This window comes from Carassius gibelio, chromosome A10, assembly GCF_023724105.1.
Source record: "Carassius gibelio isolate Cgi1373 ecotype wild population from Czech Republic chromosome A10, carGib1.2-hapl.c, whole genome shotgun sequence".
In the NCBI taxonomy this organism is placed as follows: Eukaryota; Metazoa; Chordata; class Actinopteri; order Cypriniformes; family Cyprinidae; genus Carassius; species Carassius gibelio.
Genome location: NC_068380.1, coordinates 14,010,578 through 14,034,772, shown reverse-complemented (window position 1 = coordinate 14,034,772; position 24,195 = coordinate 14,010,578). Strand labels below are relative to the sequence as shown.

The 24,195-nt window shown below is 36.9% G+C and overlaps 2 protein-coding genes and 1 long non-coding RNA gene across 10 annotated transcripts in view; all 3 read left to right on the top strand.

The window, feature by feature from the left end:
* The window catches only part of LOC128021266 (protocadherin beta-16), a 78,095-nt gene that overhangs the window by 3,274 nt on the left and 50,626 nt on the right, over positions 1-24,195 (top strand). The window contains exon 2 of one of the 7 annotated variants that reach the window (XM_052608359.1): positions 1,811-3,411. The exons of 2 other annotated variants lie outside the window; for them this stretch is intronic. In XM_052608359.1, coding sequence (XP_052464319.1) covers positions 1,811-3,411 — 1,601 coding nt within the window. Of the gene's footprint in view, positions 1-860; positions 3,412-12,381; positions 14,938-24,195 lie in introns of those variants that run through there. 4 more of the 7 variants (XM_052608358.1, XM_052608366.1, XM_052608347.1 and 1 more) reach the window with 4 other exon arrangements.
* Positions 4,735-7,878, top strand: LOC128021274 (uncharacterized). 2 transcript variants are annotated; one of them, XR_008185506.1, is made up of 5 exons: positions 4,735-5,034; positions 5,841-5,961; positions 6,974-7,021; positions 7,114-7,206; positions 7,319-7,878. It is a non-coding gene; the product is annotated as an uncharacterized LOC128021274 (long non-coding RNA). The 2 variants fall into 2 exon arrangements; XR_008185505.1 differs by lacking the exon at positions 6,974-7,021 and having other exon boundaries at positions 4,744-5,034.
* LOC128021272 (protocadherin gamma-A5-like) lies at positions 17,300-20,785 on the top strand. Its single transcript, XM_052608372.1, has one exon. It carries the CDS (start codon positions 17,634-17,636, stop codon positions 19,632-19,634), a length of 2,001 nt encoding a protein of 666 aa, XP_052464332.1. The 5' UTR covers positions 17,300-17,633; the 3' UTR covers positions 19,635-20,785.

The window sequence follows — 24,195 nt, the reverse complement described above, 5'->3', positions numbered from 1 at the left end:
GCATGTTCATTCGGTTTCAGAACCATAGGTCTGGACAGCGCCAGTAAATACTGACGGCTTTAAAGAATCTCTGAAGAAATAATCGCAGTCTCGCTGACGTGTCTCTCCACCTGCACTTAATGCATGCAACACAAGCTCTGTCTGCTAGAATAAACACTGCACAAAATGGAGTAACTGTGCCTGGCTTTATTGTGGATAATATGGTTTTGGCTTGCGAACTTTTGTATTTGATCTCTGCAAGTTTTAACATTTACTTGATATTTTCAGTTGTTGTTTTAGTCTATAAACAAACTTTGATAGTACGTTTTAACATATTGGCCTAAATATTTTTAGACATTCATCAACTTGAGGTCAAAAATACAGTGTACATCCGCGTTAAAACTTAGTCAAGAATTATATCTGGTTGAAGCAGTAAATAGAAGGATATTCCCTCTTTTCATTTAAAACTCATCAATCGTTAATTTAATATGCATTTAAAGTTTATTATTAAATATAGCATTTAATATTAAATATATTATTAAATATATATTAAATATATCCTTCTATTTACTGCTATATTTCGACAAAATGTCTTTGAAGTCATCCAGTTTCAGCACCACAAGTCTGGACAGCGCCAGAACAGTCTGTTGTATTTTATCTTTGATTGCGTGACAATTTTCAGTTATTTTCCAATATGAATATAGCAACACAATTATATGAATTATACTACAATAAAACGAGCTAACAAACATGAGGCTTCACTTGGTTGATCACTGCGATATTTTCAATAAATATGTGAATGTTGCAATGAACAGACAAATACTCACAGTGTCGCTATTCACCAAGTGTGCAGACTGATGCGTCTCTCCTCCCACAACTAATGTATGCAATATAAGATCTGTCTATTAGAATAAGCGCCGCACAAAATGGAGTAACAGTCCTTCGACACACAAAAAATTATAACATCATTCGTCAAAGATTCACTTACTGTTGAGAAGGTGCAATATCAAATCTTCAAAAATGGAATACAGGTTATTTTTACGTCATTTCTTTGCGTTTTCCGTGGTTTTCCTTCTGTTTCCTCTGAGATCCGTCTGTGATGATCTGAGCTACAGTATTCCGGAAGAAACGAGGCGCCAGTATGTGATTGGAAACATAGCAAAGAATCTAAGAATGGATGTGAAACAATTATCTGCTCGTAAAGCTCGGATAGACACGGAGGACAGCAGCAAACGGTACTGTGATATTAATCTGAATACTGGTGATTTAATCGTGGCAGAGACAATAGACCGGGAGGAGCTTTGTGGATCTCGGGTTTCCTGCATTCTTAGCTATGATTTCGTCCTGGAAAACCCTCTTGAAGTCCATCGTATAATTATGCAAATTCAGGATATAAATGACAACGCACCACGATTTCAGAATGAACGTATTCACTTTGAAATCAGAGAATCAGCAGTTAAAGGAAAAAGATTCCGCTTAGATGAGGCGCATGATTCAGATATTGGCCATAACGCTGTTAAGGGCTATTTACTAGAGAAAAATGAAAATTTCGATCTGATGGTACATGATACTGCAGATGGGGGAAAATACGCTGAACTCGTTTTAGAAAAGGAGTTGGATCGTGAAGAGCAGAAGGAGATTGATATGATACTCACAGCCACTGATGGTGGTTCACCCCAGAGGTCTGGAACTGCTGTTATACACATCACTGTTCTCGATGCTAATGATAATGTCCCAGTGTTTAGTGAGTCAGTTTATAGGGTCACTCTGGCTGAAAATACACATCCAGGAACAGAAATAATCAGAGTGAGCGCCATTGATGCAGATGAAGGTCCAAACGGGGAAGTAACGTATGAATTCAGCAGAATATCAGACAAAGCTGTGAAATTATTTTCTGTAAATAAGACAACAGGACAAATTTTGTTGATCAATGAAATTGATTATGAGGATGAAATAAATTATGAACTGGGAATTCAGGCCAAAGATGCATCTGGATTAGCATCAACTGCTAAAGTTATGATAGATATAACTGATGTTAATGACAATCCGCCTAGAATCATCCTTAAATCTTTGAATAATCCAGTACCTGAAAACTCTGAGCCAGGCACTGAAGTGGGAATCATTAATGTTCAAGACAAAGACTCAGGAGAAAACCGGCAAATTCGTTGTTCTGTTCAGCAAAATGTTCCTTTCAAGCTGAACCCATCTGTTAAAAACTATTTCTCTCTAGTGACTACAAAAGCTCTAGACCGAGAGAAAGAATCTGATTACAACATTACCATCACAGCCACAGATGGGGGATCTCCACCCTTATCCACCTCCATGACAATTCACTTATTTGTCTCAGATGTGAATGACAATCCTCCTGTGTTTGTGCAGCATTCTTACAGTGCTTATATAAGGGAAAACAACAAGCCAGGCACTTCTGTTTGTTCTGTCAGTGCAAATGATCCAGATTGGAGACAGAACGGGACTTTACTGTACTCTCTGGTACCCAGTGAAGTCAGTGGGGTCCCAGTGTCCTCGTTTCTATCAATTAATGGAGATACAGGGGTGATCCATGCTGTAAGATCGTTTGACTATGAGCAGTTCAGAAACTTGACTGTCAAAGTTGTTGCCAGAGACAATGGATCTCCACCACTCAGCGGTAACGTGACTGTGAAAGTCTTCATAACAGATGAGAATGATAACTCTCCACAGATATTATACCCGGTTCCTGATGGAAAGTCTTTAATGACTGAAATGGTTCCAAAAGTGACTCTCTCAGGCTCACTGGTGTCCAAGGTGATCGCTATAGATGCTGACTCTGGACAGAATGCATGGCTGTCCTATCAGATTGTCAAATCGACTGATCCGGGACTGTTCACTATAGGTCTCCATAGTGGAGAGATCAAAACACAACGAGATATTTCTGAATCTGACAATATGAAGCAGAACCTTGTTATTTCGGTGAAGGATAACGGACAGCCCTCTCTTTCTACAACCTGTGCTGTAAATTTACTCATCTCTGACAACCTTTCAGAAGTTCCTGAACTTAAAGATATGACTTATGAGGACAACAACTCTAAATTAACGTCATATTTGATAATTGCATTAGTTTGCGTCTCCACCTTCTTCCTGACATTTATCATATTGATTGTGGCAGTAAAGTTTTGTCACAGGAGAAAGCCCAGACTGTTGTTTGATGGAGCAGTTGCTGTTCCCAGCGCCTATCTTCCTCCCAACTACGCAGAGGTGGATGGAGCAGGAACTCTCCGCAGCTCTTACAATTATGATACATATCTAACCACAGGCTCGCGCACCAGTGACTTCAGATTCATAAGATCTTACAATGAAAACACACTTCCTGCTGGTGGGACTCTGAAATCAGTTAAAAGTGAATCATTTGGAACACATTTTCTCACTCTTGTCAACACAGAAGAGGATGACGAGGTATGAGGCCTATTTACAAATGCATTAATTGGAATGATTTTTTTAGGAATTATTTTTATTGTCATTGTACACTAGATACAACGAAACAGCAGAGCTTCTGCGCAAGGTGCTTAGCATACAATAGACAAAAAAAAAAAAAGAAAAAAAAAGGGGTTACTTATGATATACACATATTGCACTGAATAAGATGGAAGGGGTAGGGTCAGTGCATGTCAGTGCATGTTTGTGTTCAGCATAATTATAGCTCTGGGGAAGAAGCTATACTTAAGTCTGTTTGTACGTGATTTAATGTACCTGTAGCGCCTGCCAGATGGCAGCAGGTTAAACATGTGGGAACCAGGGTGAGAGTGGTCTTTTCCAATGATCTGAGCTCTGTTGAGGCAGCAGGAGTTGTAAAGGTCCTTAGAAGAGGGAAGAGAACAGCCAATGATTCTCTGAATGGTGTTGATGATCCACTGTATTCCTTTTTTCTCCCCGCCTCTGTACAGCTGCCATACCATACTGTGATACAGTATGTCAGCGGGCTCTCCCCTGCAGAGCGATACAGTCTTGATGACTGCTATGGTATTGGCTGACCATTTGAGATCTGCTGAAATGATGCTGTCGAGGGATTTGAATGTCTGAACCCTCTCTACACAGTCTCCATTGATGTGAAGGGGAGCTGGGTCTGCCCTGTGCCTTCTAAAGCCAAGGATTATTTCCTTTGTTTTGGTGTTGTTAAGTATTAGGTTATTAGCTGAACCCCACTCTGATGGTCTCAGGATCTCATCTCTGTAGGCAGTCTCATCCCCCTTTGTAATTAGGCCCACCACTGTAGTATCATCTGAAAATTTGATAATGGTATTCTGGTGATGGGCTGGACGGCAGTCATGCATGTAGAAAGAGTATAGAATTGGGCTTAGCACCCACCCTCACCTGAGGGGAGCCAGATCTGTGAGTTAGCTGAAGAGAATGTCCGGTATGATGGTATTGAAGGCTGAGCTGTAGTCAATAAAAAGCATCCTCACAGCGCATTATGGAGAGATATGGCTATTGCATCCTCAGTTGATCTGTTACCTCTGTAGGCAAATTGATGTGCGTTGAAGGTAGAGGGGAGGCAGGTCTTCAGATGGTGTAGAACCAGCCTCTCTAAGCACTTCATGATAATTGGTGTGAGGGCAATTGGGCGATAGTCATTGAGGCTATCTGTGGCTGATTTCTTTGGTATGAGGATAATAATGGAAGTTTTCAGGCAGGATGGAATTGAGGCTTGTATCAGAGAAAGGTTGAAGAGGTTGGCGAGGACTCCTGAGAGCTGGTCAGCACATTGCTTAAGCACTTTCCCTGCACTGTAAAAAATTACTGATGCAAAAAGTTGTACAAATGAGGAAATACATGTTGGCTCAACATAATGGTTGTGTCAAAAAAGAAAAATATGTTTGGTCAATGATTGCATGATTTCCATGATTGTACTACAAAATGTTCATCAAGAGAAAATAAATAATTATGTTGAGATAACTTTTAACGTTGCACAAAAAATATTATGTTGGCCGAGCAAGAGAGAACAGCGTCAATCGTCTGAGCATGCGCAAAGGAGTTCTACCAGGCAGCGCTGCAGCAGGCTGGAGTCACGACATTGCATTGGTGAGTACTTTGTGCTGCGAGTTAATGAGCAAATTTAGGTTAATAATATATCGATTGTCTATCAACAAAGTTTGAAATAGCTTTATTGTGAGTACCTACAGTGATTAGCAGTGCTGGAAAATAACGTTTAACTCATAAAGCTTAGCATTCCTTTCCAACTGGCATGTGATTTAAAGTCGACCCTAACGGTTATTAAGCATGACATGTTCCCGTTTAATATATTTAATGGTCAATATTTTCAAATTCCATTTACATTTTGGCTTATGATATATATGATAATTGACTGTAACAGACAGCTAGTCTTGACAACTTGTGCTATTGCTATCACGGAGTGACTGATAATTTAGGCTAACGTTAGTTCTAACTGTTAGTGGCATTCAAAGCACATGTGCCTTCGTGTTAGCAGCTAGTACTTTGCACAAAGCCTCAATTTGCAAGAGTGAAATAACATTTCAGTCTGATAAAAATAAATAAAGAGTTGTGCTAACACGAAAATTAATAGCTGCTAATGTTATCAGATTTGTAAGCTGTTTAACGTTATCAGTTTTCCAAACGGTTACATGTTTCCGTTTAATATTTTTAATGGTCAATATTTTCAAATTCCATTTGCATTTTGGCTTATGATATATATGATAATTGACTGTAACAGACAGCTAGTCTTGACAACTTGTGCTTTTGCTATCACAGAGTGACTGATAATTTAGGCTAAGAAATAAGTTGCTTTGCTTTTAATTGTTTGCTTCTGAATCTTTCATTACCCACGGGTTTGTGCTGAATTCTTCCGCATCTACCGTATTGACCTGAAGTCAGCATTCCTGACATCGCTGGACAATCACACCCAGGGGTTGCTAAAGATGTACAGAGCCAAAAGCAAGACTGGGAAGGTGGAACAACTTGGATGAACTTCTGGAACAACTGGATGCCCAGGTATATTAATCATTTCTTTGTATAAAATATAACAGTGTTAAACAGTGTAACATAATTTACTGATACCTGTTTAAGAGAACAAACTGCCAACAGCTCACTGATCCACAAAAACTTAACTGCAAAACTCAACATTTTAATTTCAAGGTCTCTGGCAGTTGAGTTGATAATTGTCTTGTGACATTTATCCATTGCTCATTATGTAAACAATAGAATTATATTATATGATCAGAATTTGTCAAAAAGGTTCAATGTATACTTGATTTTGATGATCTACAATACATGTACAAATCCCGCAAATACATAATATAATGTATGCCATAAATGGCGTTCAGAGATGATGGCTTATTTTTTTTGCTTGTGGGATGCCACACGTATTGTTTACGTTATCTTATTTACATGGAGTGTACATGGAACCTTGGTTGAGATTTTGATTATGGTGCTATTTTATTGTTTCAATTGGTATGGATAACAAAATGGGCAAAGCAGTCAACTTCCCCGATTAAGACCTTGAGATCAACATGTATGCATTAGAGAGAAATATTTTGGTGTAGTATTAAGCTGTTTTTCTCCTATCATATAGCTCCGTTTGACCATCACCTACATACTGGGCAGAATTGACTCATTTCACCATTGGTTAATCTTGATCAGCCTCATGAAAGTCACCTGACATGCTTTTGGTCAATATGACTGAACAAAAAACAGCCATCGTGCGCACAGCATGTTTGAGACCTATTTTAGGACTGTTAGAAAACCACTCAGTATCTGACCTAAGTAGACTCTGGTAATGTTATTCAAACAGTCTTAAAGGGATACCCCACTGACATTCTTCTAAATATCTTCATTTCTGTTCAGCAGAAGAAAGAAATTCATACAGGTTTGAAACAACATGAGGATGAGTATATGATGACAGAACTTACATTTTTCGGTGGAGTATCTATTTAAGGGATCTGTAGACTTGCTGCACTTGTTAGCTGATTATCCCTCTCAGATTGTAATCTTGATTGTATTTCAGGAAACTATTTCATGAAGTTGGTTGAAATGACGCCCAATGGTGAAAAGAGTAGGTGATCCTAAACTGTTGGTAGAGTATATGTGTAACCCCTTTGTTAATTAAGCGACTTAATAATGTCTTATTGATGGTCTTTTTGGCAGACCACAGATCTAACTACTCATTGAAGGTCTGCTGTTCTTAGTGGTCTTCCCCTGTACTTGAGAGAGCCAGCTTCAATTTCAAAGACTATTAAGGTAATTAATTTGAATATCTTTATTATGGTATTACTGTTTGTGATGCAGTAGTGATTGCATAAGACATTATGCTTTCAGTCTGACACTAAAAGACATTTATTGTGTTTCACAGGATACTGAGGCACTGGGGCCACACACAAAGGCCATGAAAATGAAGTGACTGACAGTTCTACCAACTCAGGACCTTATCCCACAGTGGTCAATGTGGCTGTAGTAGTGGAGGAGGAAGTTGTCATGGACAATCTGGGAGACTTCACAAATTCCCTCATGATGTTTGTTTCGGCACTGGTTGAATACTTGTGTAATATTTTACTTGAGCCTAACAGGCAAATTCATATGTATTTAAATAAATAAATAAAATGTTTTTTTTATCAAAGCCTAGTGTGTAATTTATTTGAAATAATGAAAAATAGACTATTTTGACCAAGAATAAATATTTAATACAACATTTTATTTCAATTTGAGTCTGCTTGTTGGCCCAACAAGCTATGTTTAGTCAACAGAAAATATTTAATTGACACAACATTCTATTTCAAGTTCAGTCTACATGCAGGGGTAGTCAGCACAACACAAAAAAGTTGGTTTCCGCAACTTAAATTGGGCCAACTAAAAATTTTAGGTGCAACGGGTCACTAGAAATTTTTATGTTGGAGAGGCATATTTTTTTTTACAGTGTGGGATGCCATCAGGGCATGCAGCTTTCCTTGTGTTCACTGTTCTGAGCACCCGCCTCACTTCATGCTCCTGGATAGTGAGTGGGGGGTACTAGGGTCTGGTGTTGGCTGAGGTGGTGTGGTTTTTTGCTGCTGTGGTGTGTCAAAATTAGCAAAAAAGCAGTTCAGTTCTTCTGTCAGCAGAGGCAAGCTTTTCCAAGCTGCACATCTGCTGCCTCTGAAGTTTGTTAGGTGCCCTGCAATACCTGTCGTGAATTGCCATCTGTGATGTGATCTTCTACCTTCTTTTTGTAGTCCCTTTTTGCATCCTTAATTCCTCTCTTCAGGTTGGCTCTGGTGGCACTGTAAAGAGCTCTATCACCTGACCTAAAGGCAGCTTTCCGATCTTTAAGGAACTTGTGGACTTGGCTGGTCAACCAGGGCTTCTGGTTAGGAAAAACCCGGATTATTTTATTCACTCTGAAGTTGTCCATGCAGTACTTAATGTAAGCCAGTACCACCTCAGTGTGAACAGCCAGGTCATGATGTTGAAAAACTTCGCAGTCAGTATGTGTAAAACAGTCCTGAAACTGAGGAAGTGCATTTTCGAGCCATATAGAAACAGTCTTTGTGAGTGGTGTTGTTCTTCTTCTGAGGGTAGTAGATGCAGCAATAAGAAGCATAGAGAGGTAGTCTGACTGGCCTAGGTGAGGGAGAGGGATAGCTCTATATGCATGTTTAATGTTGGTGTACACAGAGTCAAGTGTGTTATCCCCTCTAGTCGGGCATTTAACATGCTGGAAGAAGTGTGGAAGTGCTGTTTTCAGATCTGCCTAATGAAAAATCTCCAGCTATTATGTGCACTCCATTAGGATGAACATGCTATGGAATCTAGCAAGAGAGTAAGAGCTATGCTGACATTCGCATCGGATGGTATGTAAACAGGAATAACAATCACTACTGTTAACTGTCTCTGTAAAAAGAATGGGCGGCATTTGACAGTCATGAATTCCAAATCCGGAGAGCTGTGGCTATCTATGATTCTACTATTATTTGACCAAATGATGTCAAATAATATAATTATGATATTGTTTTAGACTATTTTCCTTTTTTCAGCAAATATTTATATCAAGTTGTCATTTATTTCATGAAGCACATTAAACAATTCTATAAATGAGGCTTTTGTCTGTAAGACTTTACTTATTTATATGAAGCATTAAGTATTTTTAATGCATTAAATGCACCAGTGCACCTTATAATGCATTGTATGATCTCATGAACAATTGTTATAATACATTAGTTCTTATCTATTAATTGTTACACCTTTAGAATGTAGAAAATATACTTAGAAATTATATGATATTATATGATAAGCAATCAATTTCAGAAATAACCAAGAATCTGCAAATATTATAGTACATTTTAATATTGGTTACATTTATTTTTGAAAAGATATAATGCATTGCAATGTACATTATGTATACCTTAATAATCTTCAAGTAAAGTGTTATCATTGTAACTTAAAATCAGTAAATTTAAAGACAAAAACTGAGAAACACTCAGTCCCGTATTATTTATTAATTAATTAATCATTTATTCATTTACATATCAGTTTTATTGTGTTTATATGACTTTGCCCCACTTTAGTTTAAATCCATCTTGAGGCATAATTGTAATGTGATAAGCAAACTCAGAGGGTCGCTATTGACCAAGAATGCAGCATCCTTTATAATTTTATATTATACACGCATCATTGTATAGGTCTGCGGGCTGATGTAAATATATCACTGTGGACTGTGGAGACTGAATTAAATATCAACTGACATTAAGAAATGGCGACTATGTTAGGATTTTTTTTTTTTCTTGGTCGATCGTTTTTGTGAGATTAACCTACAAAAAGGTGAATTTATTGTGACGGAGAGGATCGACCGAGAGGAACTGTGCGGTTCAAAGGCATACTGTGTCTTAAAATACGACCTAGTCCACCACTCAGCAGTAACGTGAGTGTGAAAGTCTTCAAAACAGATGAAAATTATAACTTTCCACAGATATTATACCCTGTTCCTGATGGAAAGTCTTTAATGAATGAAATGGTCCCAACAGTGACTCTCTCAGGCTCACTGGTGTCCAAGGTGATCGCTATAGATGCTGACTCTGGACAGAATGCATGGCTGTCCTATCAGATTGTCAAATCGGCTGATCCGGGACTGTTCACTATAGGTCTCTATAGTGGAGAGATCAAAACACAACGAGACATTTCTGAATCAGAAAATATGAAGCAGAACCTTGTTATTTTATATCCCTGTCTGTCTATGACATGTGCTGTAAATTTACTCATCTCTGACAACCTTTCTGAAGTTCCTGAACTTAAAGATATGACTTATGAGGACAACGACTCTAAATTAACGTCATATTTGATAATTGCATTAGTTTGCGTGTCCACCTTCTTCCTGACGTTTATCATACTGATCGTGGCATTGAAGTTTTGTCACAGGAGAAAGCCCAGACTGTTGTTTGATGGAGCAGTTGCTGTTCCCAATGCCTATCTTCCTCCCACCTATATAGAGGTGAATGGAGCAGGAACTCTCCGCAGCTCTTACAATTATGATACATATCTAACCACAGGCTCACGCACCAGTGACTTTAAGTCATCACGTCTTACAATAAAAACACACTTCCTTTCTCTCAAACTTTGTATTGTGACAAAAAAACAAAAAAAAACAACAACAAAAAAAAAAAAAAAACAGCAACAAATACATGTAGTAGTGACACCACTGGTGAAGGACTCTGCTATACCCCACTCTGGCAAATTAATACATTCTGTTAGTACCGGCTCCACTTTGTATGTTTGTTTTTGTGATTCTGTCCTGATTCTGTCCAGAAATTGCAGACATTTCTGATCTATGTATCATTAGCCTCACAGTCAGTATTCTCTGTCAGAGTTGTACATATTTGAGGTGTTCTGTCATGCCTATTTAGCTGATTTAAAATATACATACTTATTAATTCATATGTAAAGTCAAAGACTTACTGCTATGATTCTCGTAAAAAGAACAATTAAAATCATCACAGCACTAATAATATTCAAATAAGGTAATAAAATGGAATTGTGAGTCATTTCATTTTTCTTTTCCCATTTAATTTCCCACTCTACATTATTTTATTTTATTCCCCACACCCTACACCCTACACCCTACACCCTTTTAATTGTCAGGAAGTATCTCCAAAAATATTTGTAAATCTTTTAAACAATGGTTTAAAATATTGAATTTGTAACTTTTTTTAATCTAAAAACTAAGCTTTCAAAGAACAAACTTTCACACAAGCAAGTACTTGCCCAATAAAGATAAAAATGTTTGTTGTCTTGTAGTAGTACTTCAAAAAAAAAAAAAAAAAAAAAGGCAAATTTACACAGGACAAAATAAATAAAATAAATAAAATAAAAATGAATAAACTGACTTGCTATCTTTTGGAAATATATAAGAAAAAATAGCATGTTTGAACATGTATGAACATAAAAAAAGATTCAACACCGTGAGACATAATTCAACAAATTTCACATAATAAGTCCCTGAACAAAAAGAGGCTCAATATCAAAATTGCAGTCAGTTTATAGAGTGTGTCCACCAGCTGCTTAACTACTACAGAGAATCTCATCTATGGACTGCAGTAGTTTTGCCAGTTCTTGTTGTGAGATGTTTCCCCAAGACAAGTTCTAAGCATGGAGACACATGGCTATATATATATGTTTTTTATTTTTATTTAATGATTTGATTTAATGTAAGCAGACCTAACTTATTTAATCTCATTTTTGTCTTTCATGCTCTCCTCTGTAAACCAATAATGGATATTCTTCTAAAGGTAAGAAAAAATCTTATTTGTTCTAAATTAACTTAGTTGCATGCATGTGATGTACATATTTAAATCATTTATTTTATAATAGAGACTGAAAAGCCTGGGGATCTGTCCTGATACCTGTCCTTTAAATACATTTGTTTGTACAACCAGGCACAAAGCACAACCTTTTATTCAAACAAGAATTAAAAGTGAAATGTTTCATAATTTAGTTGCTTTAACAACAACAAAAATCAATCACTCAGTTTGTTTCATCAAATTTTATTTTGTCAGAATAAATTAACATTAAACGAGATTTGTTAAAATAATAATATATTATAATAATATAATAATAAACTATAGTCAGTATTTCAACAAGACATGTCAAGTGCTAAAGATGAGTTTTTAGACTTTTTTCCTTAAGGTGTACCTTTTTTCAGTTTTTGAATCTTATTTAGCATTGTATTCTGGATTAAATTCGTCGGGTGCTGTTCATTCTGATAGTGCTGAAATGGTTAGCCCCCTGGTACTTATTAAGATCTGAACTGATGTTGCACTTTGGCTTGTAACAGTCGCATTAAGGCTGGTGGTCTTGTATTTGCGACTTTGAAGCTCTGAGTGCCGCTGTTGATTAACATCTGAGTTGAGCGCGTTTTTGCTCAGCAGTCCATCCCTTATTGAAGCGTTTGTTGAGGTTGGACATTTGCAGTGTTCTTCCGATGAAAAGAACGTAAATGCGTTAATTTGGGATTATAATCTTTACTTGTTCCAACTTCGTATGACGACGCAGTTTATCAAGATGGCTTTCTTAAGGTTATCGAGCAGTGCACACAATCCATGGATGGTTTCTACACACTCAAAATGGCAGGTTGTGTTTTTCATTCTCTGCTTTTATGGCGTGGACGTCATATATTGCAATGCGAGATATTCTATTCCAGAGGAAATGCCAGAGGGATCATTTGTTGGAAACATCGCCAAGGATCTGGGGATAGAGATAAGTAGACTAATATCTGGAAAAGCTCGCGTGGTAACAAAGGGCGGACGACAGTATGTTGATCTGAGCAGAGACAAAGGGACTTTAGTAGTTAAAGAAAGGATTGATCGCGAGGAGCTCTGTAAGCAAACGACGCCTTGCAGTTTCAGCTTTGATCTTATCGTTGAAAATCCTATCCAACTCCATCGAGTCACAGTTGAGGTGAACGATATAAACGATAATGCTCCGGTATTTCCGAAAGAAAATGTTAATATAGAAGTAAGTGAAAATGCAATTTCTGGAACTAGGTTTCCTTTGGATAGCGCAATAGATACAGATGTAGGTCTAAATGGCATACAGAGCTATAAACTACATCCAACTGATAATTTTAAACTGGAGGTTCATAGTCAGACTGATGGCAACAAATACATCGAGATGGTTTTACAACGAGAACTAGACCGAGAGGAACGCGATGAGATTAAATTGGTTCTTGTGGCAACTGATGGTGGATCACCTCAGAAATCAGGCACGGTAAAAATTCACGTCACTGTTCTGGATGCTAATGATAATGCTCCAGTGTGCAAACAGTCAGTATTTAAAACTGAAGTAAGAGAGAATTCACCTGCTGGTACTGTTATCGGTACTATTAGTGCTGCTGATGCTGACGAAGGTGTAAATGGCCAGGTTTCTTATTCCTTCGCTGTAGCAAGCAAAGAAGCAAGGGAGCTTTTTGAGATAAATACAGACACAGGTGAAATTACACTTCTTGATCATTTAGATTATGAGTCTCAAAATAGTTATCAAATAAATATTAAAGCGAGAGATAAAGGAGGTCATGCAGATACCTGCAAAATTATCATAGATGTAATTGATGAGAATGACAATTCTCCAACCATACAGCTGATGTCGTTCTCAAACACCCTTCCTGAAAATGCCCCAGTGGGAACAACTTTAGCCGTCATTAACGTAGAGGACGCAGATTCTGGTAAAAATGGCCTTGTTCAGTGCTCAATCAATCTAAATATACCGTTTAAAATTGAGTCATCTCTCACGGACTATTATAGTTTAGTTACTGATGATGTGCTTGATCGAGAAAGTCTCTCTGAATATAACATAACGATCTTAGTATCAGACAATGGAAGTCCTGCGCGCCACGCAAACAAAACGCTTACTGTAAAAATATCTGATGTGAATGACAATCCGCCAGTATTCGAGTTCGAGGAATATAAATCATTTGTTAGTGAAAATAATTCTCCTGGTCTGACTATAATGACTGTTAAAGCAAATGATGCTGACTGGGGTCCCAATGCGCAATTGTCTTATTTCTTGAAGGATGAAGACAAGCGTGGTGCACCGCTAAGTTCTCTCGTATCTGTAGATTCACATACTGGCACTGTTCATGCAGTTAAATCATTTGATTTTGAACAGTTGAAATCGTTTGCCTTTAATGTGACAGCTCGAGATGGAGGATCCCCGCCCTTGAGCTCTGAAGTGACAGTAACTATCAATATTAAAGATGAGAATGACAACGCTCCTCAGGTTCTGTATCCAGTACAGACTGGTGCTTCTGTGGTGGCTGAGATTGTGCCTCGTGCTGCAGAGGTTGGATATCTGGTCACTAAAGTGGTGGCTGTTGATGTGGACTCTGGACAGAATGCCTGGCTCTCCTATAAACTACAGAAAACTACAGACAGAGCGCTGTTTGAAGTTGGTTTACAGAATGGAGAAATAAGAACTGTGCGACAAGTGACTGATAAAGATGCAGTAAAACAAAAACTTACTGTTGTTGTGGAGGATAATGGACAGCCTTCTCGCTCAGCTGTGGTCTCCATTAACGTGGCTGTGGCTGACAGCTTTCCTGAAGTGCTGTCAGAATTCACAGATTTTACGCAAGAAAAACAATATGATCAGAACTTGACTTTTTATTTAGTTCTCGCTCTGGCGGCGGTTTCTTTCCTATTTATCGCCTGTGTGGTTGTCATAATATCAGTGAAAATCTACAGGTGGAGACAATCTCGCTTCTTATATCAGTCCAATCTGCCTGTTATACCGTACTATCCACCGCATTACGCAGACACAGGAGTCACTGGAACTCTGCCGCACGGGTATAATTATGAAGTGTGCATGACGACTGACTCGAGGAAGAGTGACTGTAAGTTTTCTACACTCGGTGGACAGAATGTTTTAGTAGTGGACCCGAGTTTCGCTGAGACCATGCAGCGCGCAATGAAGGAAAAGAACACTCTTGAAAAATCTGAGCAACAAGAAATGGTAAGACCCTTGCAGGAATAGATTAAATTAATATTAGTAATTTGCTGTTTGTCTTTATGGCCATTACACCACAAATATTCGCTTGTTCAACCTGTTGATGTTATTTAATTGTTTAGTAATGTCGGCTTTGAAATATACACACAGTACATGCCGTACACACATACACATATATTGAGTTTGAGTTTGAGGAACCGTGGATTCCACAGAGCTCCGCTCTATTATTTTATTGGTTTTTATTTTTTAACTTTGTATCAAGTTTTAATTTCAAGGAGAGTCTGAGAATCGAGCAGTCTATTGATAGTTTTCACATGAGGTCACATCCTTACAGTAACGCCCACATGAAGAGCAAACAATGCTTTCCTCCGCTGACCGCCAGTTTTTATTTTTTATTATTATTATTTTTTTATGAGGTTTGCATTTAGTAGTAATGGAGTAAGACAGTGATATTTAAAGGCAAAATACAGAATACTTATTGATGATGCACACTTTGTACAGGTAAACAGATTAACCCAGAATATAAACGCGATGTGCAAAGTTTAATATTAACATTTTCCCATAGAAAACCATTATAAAGAAGACGCTTAACCATTTAACATATCAAGTTTATGTTACATGCTCATTTGCTTGCCTGTGTTAAGAACGCAATAAATCATAAATAAGGAGCATAATGCACTTGATCTTTTAATATCACTGTTTTAAAGGCACTTTAAGTGTTTTCAAATTAAATGTTTTAGAATGTCACGCTGTTTTAAGTGATTGAAATGTCGCGGTGGGTGATTTATATGGATTGCTAATGGCAAATACTTGAATTCTCACATATCTTTGTTTTATTCTTTTGAGAAATTACCTAAATTACTTTTGATTGGAAACAGATGGAAAATTGACTGGCTTGTGCTGCAATTATATGGATGTTTTTTTTCCCCCCTTCGAGCCTGAAAACTCTAAATTATTTAGGCGCGTTCGACTTTAAGCAGCGCTGCACAGAATGATTACTGTATGACATCAAAGCACCGCAAGAGCGATTAGAATGCATTGGATTCGTGTGCTCTCTTATCGCTCTCGCGGTACTTTGATGTCATACAGTGATCATTCTATGCAGCTCTGCTTAAAATCGAACGCGCCTATTGTTGAATTCTTCGGGAGCTGTTCATCCCGATAGTGCTGAAATGGTCAGCGCTATCGCTGTTTGAAGTGGGTTTACAGAATGGAGAAAAAAGAACTGTGCTACAAGTGACTGATAAAGATGCGGTGAAACAAAGACTGACTGTTGTTGTGGAAGAAAACGGACAACTCTCTCGCTCAGCTGTGGTCTCCATTAACGTGGCTGTGACTGTGGCTGACAGATTTCCTGAAGTGCTGTCTGAACTTACAGATTTGCGAATGAAGAGCAATATGACGAGAACTTGACTTTTTAGTATAATTAGAGTATAATTATGAAGTGTGCATGACGACTGACTCGAGGAAAAGCGACAGCAAATTTCCTACACCTCGGTAGGCTTACGAAGCTTTTGGGAAACCCGGCCCTGGATGTAAATGATAATGACCCAATGTGTTAACAGTCAGTATTTAAAACTGAAGTTAGAGAGAATTCACTGGTACTGTTGTCAGTGAGTGATATTAGTGCTGCTGATGGTGACGAAGGTATAAATGACAAAGTTTTATTTTCCTTTGCTCTTGCTACCAAAGAAGCAAGTGAGGTTTTTTTCGGGATAAACACAGATACAGGTGAGTTTATACTTCTTAAAAATTTAGATTATGAACTGCAAAATAGATATCAATTAGTTAGAGGATCCCGAGTTGACAGAAATGTTAAGATCACCTGTTCTTAAAAAGTATATATAAAATTAAAATGAAATACAGTGAATTGTGGTTAGTAAAAATGGTATGTTAAACCATGGTAAATCTATAACACATTATAATAAGTTTCAATTCATTAACATTACGTAATACATTCGCTACAATAAAAAAAAAAAAATAATAATAATAAAACGATTTTTAGAAGCCGTTATTGGTAAATTTATATTTATTTTAACGATTCTAGTTGGACATATTAATTTTGTTCAACAATTTGAACAATCTTTGAAAATGGAAAAAGTAATTACATGAATACAGATTAATAAAATCTGTACAATTATGACTTGTTATTAGTTAATAATTCAACAACTAATGTTAACGAACGGGACCTTGTATTACGCTTTAAATATTTAAGTAGCCTTAGGGGCTATAATTTTTATTTTTATTTATTTTATTTTATTTTTTGTCTGTGAAGGCAAATATGTAATCTGTAATATTACCACGAAATTATGTTTTGTTTTTTGTTTTTTTCAATAATATTATCTAGCACTTTTCAGTGTACAGTAACTTTAACATTTGTATGGATGTTTTATCCTTTAATCATTATCAAATAATTGAAAGCAATGCAGTTCTAGTTCTGGGACATGTCATATATTTTATTATTGTTGCTTCCCGTTTTTAACTCTAAGGGCCGCTGTTGATTTGTAGAAACGCAAGGGTATCGCCAGTGGTTGGTGGAGCTGTGCTGTAGGGATGCTGTTAGGAGATTCTGGAAGAGACTAAAGAGAATCGATGAAGGGAGACATTCACTGACTTATAGCAAACAAACTGGATGTATTTGTGGATATATTGACTGCGGAAAATCCTCTGTAGTTTGTATTTTGAATAGGTAACCTATAAAAATGCTTGTGTTTAGAGCATGTAGATGGATTCAATACCAGTCTCGAGGACAGCCACTGGATCGTGTTTTCTTATGGAGGGTCTTATTCATCATGGCTGCTTGTTCGATTTCAAACACAAACGCACAGATTCGTTACTCGGTTCCAGAGGAAATGAAGAAAGGGTCACTTATCGGAAATATAGCTCATGATCTTGGTCTGAATGTACAAAGACTGCGCTCGGGTCAGGCTCGTATCGTGTCTGGCGACAGCACTGAGTACGTAGAGCTGAAAACAGACAAAGGGATCTTGGTTGTAAAGGAGAGAATCGACCGAGAGCAGCTTTGCGCTGAAACTACTCCGTGCAGCTTCACGTTTGAAATAATTCTTGATAATCCAATGGAACTGCATCATGTTACGGTGGAAATACTGGATGTAAACGATCATTCGCCAACCTTTCCTAAAGATGAAATTAATCTTGAAATAAGTGAATCAGCCACAAATGGGGCTCGTTTCTTATTAGGAAGCGCAGATGATCCTGATGTGGGTGTGAATGCTCTCAAAAATTATATAATGTCAACCAACAATAATTTTATTCTGAAACAACACTCGCGCCCCGATGGAGTTAAATATGCTGAAATGGTGCTTCAGAAGCCTCTAGACAGAGAGCAGCATCCACGACTGTCTCTGATTCTCACAGCAGTCGACGGAGGAAACCCTCAGAGATCTGGTAATATGAAAATAGAGGTTACTGTACTAGATGCAAATGACAACGCACCAGTATTCAACCAATCCGTTTACAAGGCAACAATAGCGGAAAATACGCCTAAGGGAACATATATTACAACTGTTAAGGCAAGTGATGCAGATAGTGGAATGTATAGCTTGATCTCATACAGCTTTGCTAATTTAAAGGGAAACATAAATGAAGTGTTTGAAATAGATGAAACAACAGGCGTTATTACTCTAACTGGGGTGCTTGACTTTGAAAAATCAAAAAAATATGAAATTGGCATCGAGGCCAAAGACCAGGGTGGTTTAGGAAACTCGGCGAAAGTCATAGTTGATTTAACTGATGTAAACGACAATGCACCTGTTATTAGTGTTATGTCATTTTCAAGCTCAGTGAGTGAAGACGCACCTCTTGGCACCACTATCGCTATTTTCAGTGTCAAAGATCTAGATGCTGGAGAAAATGGCCATGTTGACTGTATGGTAGATCGAAAAAATCAATTTAAACTCCAGTCTTCACTGCGAAATTATTACACTTTAGTCACCGATGCTGCTTTAGATCGTGAACGTGTGGCAGAATATAACATCACAATCACGGCTATAGATTCAGGGTCTCCTGCGCTTTCTACTCAGAAAACGTTAAATCTTAAAGTATCAGATGTTAACGACAATCCGCCCAGGTTTCAAGAGAGTGTTTACACTACATTTGTTACTGAAAACAATCCACCTGGTTTGTCCATATTTACTCTGAGTGCTCGAGATGATGACTGGAATCAGAACGCTCGTATTTCGTATCTTCTAGATGAGACTACAGTGCGTGGATCCCCTGCTTCCTCTTTTATATCCGTAAATGCTGACAGTGGAGTGATTCACGCACTGCGCAGTTTTGACTACGAGCAAATGAAAAGTGTTCATGTTTGTGTGAAAGCACAAGATGGAGGCTCTCCACCCCTCAGCACTAATGTGACTTTGGACATTATAATTAAAGATGAGAATGACAACGCTCCTCAGGTTCTGTATCCAGTACAGACTGGTGCTTCTGTGGTGGCTGAGATTGTGCCTCGTGCTGCAGAGGTTGGATATCTGGTCACTAAAGTGGTGGCTGTTGATGTGGACTCTGGACAGAATGCCTGGCTCTCCTATAAACTACAGAAAACTACACACAGAGCGCTGTTTGAAGTTGGTTTACAGAATGGAGAAATAAGAACTGTGCGACAAGTGACTGATAAAGATGTAGTCAAACAAAAACGAGAGGGGGTAAAATCTTTGCGTGGCAGGGGCAGCTGCCACTGAGACCTGTCACTGCTATGTGCGCCTGTCACTCAACCTGCCACTGCTGCCACTCGATCTGTCACTGATATACGCGCCGTTCACTCGATCTGTCACTGATATACGCGCCGTTCACTCGATCTGTCACTGATATACGAGCCGTTCACTCGATCTGTCACTGATATACGAGCCGTTCACTCGATCTGTCACTGATATACGCGCTGTTCACTCGATCTGTCACTGATATAGGCGCCGTTCACTCGATCTGTCACTGATATACGCGCTGTTCACTCGATCTGTCACTGATATAGGCGCCGTTCACTCGATCTGTCACTGATATACGCGCCGTTCTCTCGATCTGTCACTGATATACGCGCCGTTCACTCGACCCGTCACTGATATACGCGCCTGTCACTCGACCCGTCACTGATATAGGAGCCATTCACTCGACCCGTCACTGATATAGGCGCCGTTCACTCGACCCGTCACTGATATACGCGCCTGTCACTCGATCTGTCACTGATATACGCGCCTGTCACTCGACCCGTCACTGATATACGCGCCTGTCACTCGACCCGTCACTGATATACGCGCCTGTCACTCGACCCGACAGTGATATACGCGCCTGTCACTCGACCCGTCACTGATATACGCGCCGTTTACTCGACCCGACAGTGATATACGCGCCTGTCACTCGACCCGTCACTGATATACGCGCACCTGTCACTGCTATACGCGCACCTGTCACGGATACCCAGGTGAAAAAAGTACAATTCTATAATGTATTTAAAGTGCTCTGTTTTCGCGCACTAATTTCGTTCTTTACATAAGCGTTGTAAAGTTGGTTTTAGGTTTGATATTCGCTGGATATTCGCCTAGGCTGCTTTAGGGACCGTCTGCAAGTTTACCTCTCAGTACAAAACGAAGTCCAATAATTAATACAAATTATATTTACAAAGCCATAGTAAATGTCATAGTAAATTTTCTGGCAAACTGACAGAAAATATTTAACCAATATGTTGCTACAGACAATATCTCCCTTAATGTATGTACAGTACATAATTATTGTTAGAAAACAATTACTGTAATTAATCAAAAAAGGTTTTTATGTTCTAACGGTTGTAGAACATTCCTAGTTGCGAGACTGAGTTACTACAGGTGAACGTTTGCCAATATCACCCTTACTGTACATACAGTACATAATTAACTATCGAATACATATACTGTATTTGACCAAAAGGGTTAAAAGGTTAATTATTCTTAGAAAAAAGTTTTTTTTCCCCAAAGGTTGCTGTACATTCCTAGTGACCAGACTGACTCTCTACAGGTTACATTTTCACAATAACAGCCTTACTGCTTGAATGGCACTCACATATTTTAATTAAAAACTAATTCATTAAAATTCACCTAATTCACATTCATATTTGTTAATTTTTTATTTATTTATTTTTGTGTTATATATGGTTTATGAGGACACAAATGTGTATAATGTCATGGGTAGTACAACATAATCATGGTTTATGAGGACATTTCCTGTGTCCCAGTAAAACAAAAGGCTTAAAAAACAAACAAAACAGTTTTTTCTGAAATTCAAATGTTTCCATAAGTTTTCTGTGAAGGGTAGGTTTAGGTGTAGGGTTTGTGTAGGGTGATAGAAAATACAGTTTATATAGTATAAAAACTTTTACACCTATGGAGAGTCCCCGCAAACCACAAATGCAAGAGTGTGTGTGTGTGTGTGTGTGTGTGTGTGTCTGTGTACAGTGCATTCATACATTTTAGGCAAGTAATCATAATTTTAAACCAAGCACATTTTACAAATTCCAAAACCTCATCAATCTTAATAACTTTTTTTCCTCATTTTATTGTTAAAAGAAAATCTACACTGAAAATAATGACTCTGTGGTATGGTAAAATCTATAACATTAATTCATGTAATTTATACATTGTAAAATCAAGATTACGTTGGAACTATAATATCTTAAGTAAAAATTACACTTATATAATAATAATTATGCACACCTTGATATATGAATGTTTTCACTTCCAGCCCTTATGGACAATTATATATCACTTATAAATGATTAAATTAAATATAAAATTAATTGTAGTTATTAAGATTAATGTGGTGTGGAATTTGTTAAATCTGCTTGTTAAAATAAAAACTATGGTCAGAATATCAACTTGTCTAATAATTAGGCATGCACAATACATACAAACACAAGTGCACAAACACACACACACACACACATACATCCATACATAAATGAATATGAATAATTTGCTATAAAATCCAAGGCCATTAGGAGAGTACTACAACCTTTAGAACATGAAAACCTTTTGGAAAACAAAAAACCCATTTGTTGAATTACAGTAGCTGATTTTGAATATGAATGACGTACTGCATGTACAGTAAGGGAGATATTGGCAAATGTTCACCTGTAGTAAATCAGTCTTGTAACTACTAACTTACTTCAGCCTTTGGAACATGAAAAAAAACCTTTTGGTGAATGACAGTAATTGTTTTCAAATAATAAGTATGTACTGTACGTACTATACAGTAAGATAGAAATTGGCAAAATTTCACCTGTAGTAAATCATTCTTGTAATTACAAACATATGACAGCCTTATGTACTATAAAAACCTTTTTGATGAACCACAGTATTTTTTAATTATTTTCTAAGAATTATGTACTGTACGTGCAGTAAGGAAGATATTGGCAAAATCGCACCAGTATTAAGTCAGCATCATAACTACAAATGTATTACAGCCTTTGGAACATGAGAAAATCCTTTAGGTCAATTACAGTTTTTGTAAAGATGAATTATGTACTGCATGTACAGTAAGGTTGATATTTGCTAAATTTAAACTGTAGTGAGTAAGTCTCACCACTAGGAACGTACTACAACCTTTCAGAACTTAAAAAAACCTTGTGGTGAATTACAGTAATTGTTTTTTTTTTAAGAATAATTATGTACTGTATGTACTGTAAGGTTTATATTTGCAATATTTTATATTTTATTATTTATGGACACTAGGACTACAACATTTGGAACATAAAAAACCCATTTGTTGAATTACAGTAATTGTTTTCTTAGAATAATTATGTACTGTATGTACAGTAAAGGAGATGTTGGCAAAATTTTACCAGTAATAAGTCTGAAATGTACTACAGCCTTTGGAGGATTGAAAAAAAAACATTTGTTGAATTAAAGTAATTTTTCATAAATTTGTGTACCATACATACAGTAAGGAAGATATAGCTAAATGTAACCTGTAGAAAGTCAACCTTGTATGTACAAACATTCTACAGCCTTTAGAATACCGAAAAAAGCAGGGCTACTAAAAATTTAAAATAGAAATTTACTTTTTTTCACCTGGGTAACCCACCTGTCACTCGACCCGTGTTCCATCAAACCTTCTGTCAAAGTCACCAATAAATGTGTTTGGCTTGCCTTCAGCTTTGAATATGTATGCTAGTTGGATATTGCCAGAGGGCCTTACTGCTTTTATTGTAGCAAATTATACACAATAGCAGATCGAAATAGTAGGCTAGCCTATAGTATAGTAGCTAGTAGTACTTTTTTTTAGGATTTAATTATTAATAAAAAGTTAAAAAGAAGAGCATTTACAGAAAATATAGATCTTTCCTAACAATGTAAGTGTTAACTGTCACTTTTCCTCAATTTAACACATCTTTGCTGCATAAAGGTATTACTTTCTTTCAAAAAAATAAAGGAAAAATTAATGACCCCAACTTTTGAACGGTAGTGTATATTGTTGCAAAATAGTTCCATTTTAAATAAATGCTGTAATTTTTTACTTTTTATTCATTAAAAGAATCCTGACAAATTTATTTATATTAAGCAGCATAACATTTTTCAACATTAATAATTAATCAGCTTATTGAAGGATCTATTTCTGAAGGATCATGTGAAACTGAAGACTGAAGTAATGATGCTGAAAATTCGACTTGGATCACAGTAATAAATTACACTTTAAAGTGTATTATGTGTGTGTGTCTGTGTGTGTGCGTGCGTGCGGTGCGTGTGTTTGTGTGTGTATATATATATATATATATATATATATATATATATATATATATATATAACCTATAAGCCCATTATTACACTAACCATTATTTTAAATTGTAATAATATTTGACAATAGTACTGTTTTTTTTCTTTGAATTTTTTATTAAATAAATGCAGGCTTAATGGGCATAAAATACTTATTTTTAAAAACATTACAAATAGCAATGCATGTAAACTTTTGACCAGTACTGTAAATATTTATATATATATATATATATATATATATATATATATATATATATATATATATATATATATATATATATATATATAGCAATATTTTTATAAAATGTATGTAAATAACAATTATTTCTTAAAATGCATGCAAATTGCAATAGTGCACTTTTTGGAAGTTTTAGCACAACAAATTGTTGGTGAAATACTTAAACTTTAATAAACATTCTTTTTATATACATGTATTGCATTTTTGTGTGATTTTATTATAATTATTTTAGGTTACTGTTGTATAACTTGGTTTCAGAGCTACATC

Excerpts from the sequence above, each read along its gene's own strand:
- LOC128021272 (XM_052608372.1), top strand. The coding sequence starts at position 17,634 with ATGCTTGTGTTTAGAGCATGTAGATGGATTCAATACCAGTCTCGAGGA.